General features: G+C 38.6%; 1 protein-coding gene across 4 annotated transcripts in view; it reads left to right on the top strand.

Moving 5' to 3' along the window:
• LOC138033183 (general transcription factor 3C polypeptide 1-like) overlaps nt 1-7,500 on the top strand; it is a 102,734-nt gene that overhangs the window by 59,382 nt on the left and 35,852 nt on the right. For all 4 annotated transcript variants that reach the window (XM_068880949.1, XM_068880948.1, XM_068880947.1 and 1 more), the window contains 5 exons: nt 1,172-1,480; nt 2,422-2,519; nt 3,333-3,426; nt 5,476-5,659; nt 7,453-7,500. The exon at nt 7,453-7,500 is cut by the window's right edge and continues 166 nt beyond it. In XM_068880949.1, coding sequence (XP_068737050.1) covers nt 1,172-1,480; nt 2,422-2,519; nt 3,333-3,426; nt 5,476-5,659; nt 7,453-7,500 — 733 coding nt within the window. The remainder of the gene's footprint in view (nt 1-1,171; nt 1,481-2,421; nt 2,520-3,332; nt 3,427-5,475; nt 5,660-7,452) is intronic.

The raw sequence follows: 7,500 nt of genomic DNA, 5'->3' as shown, positions 1-7,500 counted from the left end.
AAAGACCTTTTAAGGCAACAAAGTTGTTTTCCAAGTAAGGATAGCATTATGTCTTGAGAACATCCTTTCTGCTTGCATTCTTAAACTGAATTCTTGAATGAGAATTTTCAGCATTCATCCACTTAGGTCACGGATTTGCTGGCAAATCTCGATAGCAATTTTAGCAAAAAATGTGCACAAGACATTGCTGGCAAAATTCGTTAATTTGTAATTAAACGAATTGTACATCGCCAATCAAAAAAAAAATTTAAAATGTTAACAAAAGTAGTAAATGCAGCAAGAATAACAAATGTAGCAAGGCATAGGAATGATAAATTGCAAAGGTTCTTAAAAGGGCATTGTCACTCTATTTTACTAAAACTTAAAACACTTAAAGACGCCTTTGCATCAATGCAGACCAAAAAATAATGCAGTGGTTTTGTTGCCAAGAAGCATTGAAGCTTTTCTTTGCTGCTTGCAGCCAAGGATGGAGAGGATGCAAATGGATTGCAACTTGGAGACGGTGTCTTCAGAAAGTCTGCAAAAAATTAACCACGAATAGCACTTTGTGCCATAAATATATTTCATATCTTGTCAGTGGGTTGTCAGGAATGTCATACGTGTGAGCTTAAGTACTACTTTAAGTTTTTACCCAGTGCTGAGTTAAAAACAGCAAATTTAGCACATGACAGTGCCCTTTAATGTCGAAAGGCCAGTGATTTCATCTTACTTTTCCTGTCAGATGGTTATGTCTTTGCCAACTGCCCTTTTTGTAATTCGGAGTAGACCGTAAATGCATGTACTGTGTCTGATGCATCATTCCACTCAACGTTCAGGGTTTCCTGTATTTGTACATGCAAATGTTTTGTTTTTTAGAGAAGTTTTCAAATGACTGTCAAGAGTAATTAAACAATTGCAATTTCTAGGCTCATTGATTGGTGTAAAACTCTAGCGCCCGTTTATCAACCAATGAGAAGGAAAACCAAAACCAATCGCGACTTGCACACGCGATTTTTCCCTCCCTTTGAGGAAGTTACATGGAATTGCTATAAATTTGGATTGGTTCATTGTGCTGTTTGGACCTGCTGTGATTGGTGGAAATGATTACTTTGGTATTCTTTTAAAACACTCTGTTGAAAACTACTCTATGCTCATCTGTGACTAAAATTCTACAATTTTTGATTGTTTTCAGGCTCCAGTCCATAAATACTCCTTACTTCCAAGATTTTACAGAGCGCAAGCCATACACGAGCTGTTATGGGTGCTGGTATATGGTGATATATGTCAGCAGGAGACATCAAATGAAGATTTTGAAAGTGAAATGTACAGTGGCATGGAAGAAAGCTTAGATCACAGTGATAACTGGATTAAGTTCTTAAAGCCTTTAGCAAAAGTTTGCAATGAAGATGGTACACCTCTTCTTGGCTGGTTTCGTTTCTCTGATGTCTTACAAGTGATGCCTGTGACAATTCTCTGCAGGTCAATAGATATTGCCGGAGAGGTAAGCAGAGGATGCGTATGGCTCCAGGAGAAGTGCACAGATTTCTTTGAAAATTTAAGGTGTAATTTATGATGTCCGACAGCCTGTGTACCTGGCAGTACCGTTTTTGAGTGAGAAATTGAGTGGTGAAGCTACAAATATGCAAGCAAAGTCAATTTCCCCTTGGTTCGGCTCATCTTTTTGCCAGCTTCAAATGACCTTGTTTTGTTTTGTTTTGTTTTTTGGTCACAAGTAAAATTTTGTGAAATTTCTGTAAAGTGCCAATCACTTCAACAAACGTTAACGTTCCACTTAATGTATTCTCCGAAATAATCCCAAATACATCACATAGTTCCAAGAACTATTGTCCAGAAATACACACGTTGGCGAAAATGGCAAATATGGCACAGAATCGCCAAAGTTTGATGAATGTTCCAATGAGGTGACCAAGGGCCCCTTTCAGACAGGCAATTTTGGTAAATTTGGCGAAAGTGGCGAATATGGCGAAGAATCACCAAAGTCTTAACAAGAATTGAAATGAGATGGCAAAGGGACCCTTTTGAAATTTCAATAAAAAGGTTCTAAAAACGCATTTGGGACCATTTCATACAAGAAATAAAGTAGAAAAGTTTGTTGAGGTGATAGCCACGTTAAATTTGTCTCACTCATTTAACACCTTCTATTAATGTTTTATTTCTCCAATAGGCTTTTTTTTTTTTTTTTTTTCTTTAGACGTTTTTGAGAAATAGAGCGTAATTCGAACAATTATTGACTGAGGTTTTGGAGAAATTGTGGAGTCGTTCTCACTCTTTAATTAAGTGGGGATAGCTCTCACCTAGGGCTCCCATCATTGTGGCGCCATATAAAAAAAGTTCTTAAGACGCAAACTTAAGGAATCTTGTTTTGACTGTTATATATCCCTTTTTTCACTGCTTACATAGCTGTTATATCTTTTTCTGAAGATTGAAGGCTTTGATGAATATGCAAGTGATCCTGCAAATAGGAACGTCCTGCTTGGTGATCTTCCACAACCGCTTAAAGGAAGGGTCTTTGAATGTGGGTAAGTCTGGGCTCTTTTTCACTGGCTTCACTTCTGCAAGCGTGTCTCACTTTCACCATTTTTTTGCTTGACAGTGGCGCGGCATATTCAGATGCAAATATAAATGCAAGAAAAAACTGTAGTACCCAACATTTCACAAAATAAAAGGGACTTGAGGAGCATTACCATTTCAGTTCAACAGTTGCTTACATTTGAGCCCCCACCCCCTTTTTTTGTTAAATAAGCCCAAGTCCAAGCTTTTTGTTATGGAAATTAGTTTCCAGTAAATAAAAACCATATTAGCACGAGAAAGACTAAGTACATAGTTAAGGCTGGTTTACATGTACGACACAAGCGTAAGCACTAGGTTGTTTACATCTGCGATAAGCATAAACACAAGGTGACATACGCAGGCACAGGGAACAAATTGTTTTGGCGCCAAAATTTCAAACCCAAAATGGCGGACACCTGGAGATGAGGAGGTGTTGTTGCTTGTTCTTCTTCTTTTTTTTTTTTTGCAAAGAAGAAGGCGAAGGGAAGGAGCAATAAAAGAGAAGCCAAAGATCTGCCTGTTCAAAGAGGAAAAATAATGGTAAACACGTAAAACTCAGGGTTTTCGTGTGAATTGCGTGTTCGATTAGTAGGCATTAATTTGACCTGTCAGTGTGACACATTTTGAAGCATGCGTGATTCATCGTTGTCGACAATTGTCGCGTGTATTGCCTAAATCATAACTTGTGCAATAGTCCATTTAAGCTTTGGATTTGAAGTCTTTGTGTTGAAAATTCTTTCCAATGTGGTATGGATAATTCCAATAATTTTTTTTTTTTGTAGGAGATTTAAATCAGGCCCATCAAACCTCCTCACCAACTTGGCTCACATAGGTTTGGTCACACCACTACTTCCACTTCCACATATTCTCAGAGACGTAAGTAAACCGGTGAACTTAAAGTGCCCCTGTGACCAAAAAAATCAATTGTTATCCTTCTTTGGATTTCAAAACTATAGTAACTAAACACTAAGTGACCACAGTCTTAAGCTTTGAGTTCAAAAAGACACATGTTTATTTCAACTGGCATTTTCCTATTTAATGGTCCGCCATTACTTACTTTAAGTTCTTGAGAAAGCTGGATCAAGGAGAAAATGACGTCAAAGGCTCACTAGTTTAAGAATGCAATGCGTGTGTACGCCGCAGAATTAATATGCAGCATGGGAGTTTTCGTCTTAACAAGGTGGGCGATAGTGCTTTATGTGTGCTTGACATATTTGTTTTGCTAATGAAATTCTGTTTGACATAATGATGTTTCATTCCTCTATTTATATCTCATTGATATTCATTAGACTTCGGGCATGTGATATTAGTGTGCGTTTATTTATTTAAGGTTGTCAGTTTGACGAACTTTGGTTGGAGTCGCCCTACCCTCCCACCCTTCCTGCTTTCTCTTTTGGCACCACCGTGTCTTCTCCAGCGAGCTTACAGAGTTTAAGATCTGCGACGCGATGTTAACGAAAACGTCATTTAAAATTGCAACTTCAGGTTAATTAATCTTTTCCATCATTATGTCGGCTTGTCTAACGTCTAAAAAACCAGTGTAACTTTCCAGGAACTGAATGAGGAGGAGCGGTGTTGAAGCTACGACAGACAATTCAAATTTGATGCCTTGTGTTCAGGTTCTCTGAAAAACTTGAGAATTGGTAATTTCACGTTGTAGATTTGCAGAAAACGTAAAAGAAATGTACAAAAATGAAAAATTCACGTGCAGAGCGTTTAAAGCTATTGTTTTTGCCCATTAAATATGCATAATGTGTAACGTTTTCGTTGCCGTCGCGTCGTAGATCGTAAACTCCCTCTTGCTCGTCTGGGCCCGATTGTTCAAAAACCGATTAACTTAATCCAGGGTTAGCGTGAACTTTGTTTCATGTTTTCCATTTTTTGGTGAAAGTTTCCTTTGCCTTTTTTTGTTTTTCAATATTGACTTCCTCCAATGTAAAGGTTTGCCGAATATCAGCGTTGAACAGCATTTGGGAGTAGAGACATAATCTCCTTGTTTAATTTTTAATCTTGGATTAGCGTTAATCGGGTTTTCAACAACCGGGCCCTGGAGTGACCTTCCCATAACTTAATGCTAACGACGCATGACGTATAGTGCAACTGTGATAAAAAAAATCACCTATTTTTTTTCCTTCAGACTTCGAGAGTTTGTTTGCTTCTCACTCGACTGGTGAAATTTTTTATCTAAAGGCTCTTTACTTTGACTGTAAGTTTGGATTGCACGGTGCGCCTTTACTCACGTTCAGAAAATTAATGACCAATTGGACCTCAAATGTTTTGGATCCAGGAAGAAGTGATGTCATGTACGCGCTAGCTTCTAAAAAGAGTCTGAAAAGTGTCTGAAAGCTCAAATGCGTCGCGTACACACGCATTGCATTCTTAAACCAGATAGCCTATCCTCGATCCAGCTCTCTCAAGATTTTAAAATTAGTAATGGCAGACCATCAAATAGAAAAATTCCAGTTAAAATAAACTGGTGTCTTTTTGAAATCAAGGTTTCAAACTTGGGTCTCTTGGGCCGTTTTCTATTGGAAACAACGGTCTTAGATTGGTTGGGTTTTTTCGTGTCCTATTGGGAAAAAAACTGCTTTCTGTTGGCTTGGTTGGTTTGGGTGGTCAAACTAGTTTGGGAAGTCATGGGCAGCGACTGCTGTCGTTTACGCAGGCTCCAGCCATGTTGTTTCCTTCAACTTGTCAACGCGGAGAGGTCTGGTAATGACTATTCTCAGGAATTGCAGCGTTTCAAAAGAAAACGATTGAAAAGGTGTTCTATTGGGAAACCTAAACCGGTTGCGATTGAAACGGTTGATCTCAGTAGAATACGACCTTAGTGTTTAGTTAAGTAAACATAGATTTCAAATACAAAGAAAAAGAAGAATTGATTCCTTTGTCATTGTAGCACTTTAATGTCTTCTTGTTTTGTAGGCGAAGATATTTTTAAGCAAGGGTGTGAAATTATTGGACACCAGAACTTCTATTCCTGCCTATCACACTGTTTGTCCACCACCAGAGAAATCGTTTGAAATGCGTACTCACTTGTTTACGACCATGGCTGCTGTAAGGAGTTACTGGAGGGATCTGAACTGCGTCTGTCTCAATACCCCACTGGGTATGCACTCTTTGTGTGTTAATTTCTGGTCATAGGGTCGAGGAGTCCGTTTTTTAACTCCCTTTTGTTCCACCAGTAGAGCGATTTTCAAATGCGTGTTGTAAACCAAAACCAAAGTAATTACTTTGGCCAATCAAAAGGACGGAGACAATCCAGTAAACCAATCAAAGCTCAAAGTAATTACACGTAGCCGACACAAAGCCCAAGAAAATGTGCACGAGCACATTGGTTGAAAAAGTGGCGCGAGAACTTTGAAGCAATCAGATTCAATTGAAAATCGCGCTATTTATAATAAAAGAGTAATAAGGGGGTTCACCCCGCTCGTATCGTTCTGGTACGGCACTGACGAATACAGCTATAAAAGCCGCTTTGACAATTGCCGTGCATTCCCAAATGCAGGACAAATTTAGCTCGATTTTATAAATGCAATCCCTGATATAATGCAAAGCCTGGTGTCATTCTATGGTAAATTCACATAGGAACCTGACAAATGTATTTGAATGCCTTTGTGAGTACTTAACACTCCAAAATAGATTTAACTTGATTGTTGGCTGTGCGACCCGTAATGGCTCCTTCCGTTCAGTTTTATGAAATTTTCAAAAAACTAGGCATTGTTTTTTGCTGATATTTTTTACTACTCTATGAAGATACTGTTCTCAGCAAAAATATGTAACATTATTTATTTCTTTGATCGTGAGCGGGCGGTATCCTGAGAATCCTGCAATATGATTGGTTCCGGGAGCGGGTAGTATTTTCCTATCTCGTGACCACGGTCATGGTAACCAACTACGCTAAGCGCAAAGTGCGCAAAGTGCAATAGAGCAGTGTTATTGTTCAACTTTCTCATAAAAAACAATGGATTCTGACGAAAGCTATCACAGTGAAAGCGAATTTTATTACCCAACAATGTGTAAAATAAAAACACGACTTTTCCAGTTTTTCTTAATAATTTCTCCTACCTTCTAAAAATAAAATTTAGACATAAATAAAAATGTTATTCACCGGCCTTGGTCGGTCCGTATTGGAAAAAACTGTGCCCTCTGTCTCGAGTACGGCCCTCGGCCTGCGGCCTCGGGCCGAACTCAAGACCTCGGGCGCAGTTTTTCCCAATACGGACCTCCCGGCCGGTGAATAACATATATATAATGTGGGGGCCACCGCACTCGTTCAGGAGAAAATAGCCATTCCTTAAATTGACAAATTAAGTTTGCAGGGGAGCTAATGCGCGAGCCGATGACGCAAGAAATTATCAGCAGTTTTATTGGTGCAATACAGAAACAGTGACTCACCTTAAAAGGTTTTCTGGAGGGTCACTTGAAGCTAAGGACAACTAGAATGGTAATTCAGTTATTTATACTGACGTATGACAACAACATCATATTACAATTAAAGAACTTAAAAGTACTTGTTACCCACAATTAGTTGATCTTTTGGAATTATTGAATAAGACGTAAGAGTAAGATAGAAATAACCACTGATCGAAAGTTGAACTTAGAGTTGGGATGTTTCTGAAAGGCGCTGTAACAACTATAGGTATATGAAAGGGTCATAATTTTTAAGGTCTCAGAGTGAAAACCCCTTTTATAAAAGCAATTAACGAGCTCATAAAATAATGAACTTTTAGCAGCCATTGGAAAATCAAGTATGAAAGGGTTTCAGTATGACCTTTACCTAGAAAGCTTTGTCGGGAACGCTCTTAGTAACGGTGTGTACTATTGTTATCGCGCATAAGTTCAGCGCATCGCGATATCTGATACAGATATCTCACATTGGCAGAAAATGTACCTTTTCAGGGTTGGTACGAACCGATGAAGCTTTGGAAAGTAATGTTAAAAACAGGA

Source organism: Montipora capricornis, chromosome 14 (genome assembly GCF_036669925.1).
Source record: "Montipora capricornis isolate CH-2021 chromosome 14, ASM3666992v2, whole genome shotgun sequence".
NCBI lineage: Eukaryota > Metazoa > Cnidaria > Anthozoa > Scleractinia > Acroporidae > Montipora > Montipora capricornis.
Note: the sequence above shows the minus strand (reverse complement) of the source record. Positions and strands in the feature narration are given on the sequence as shown.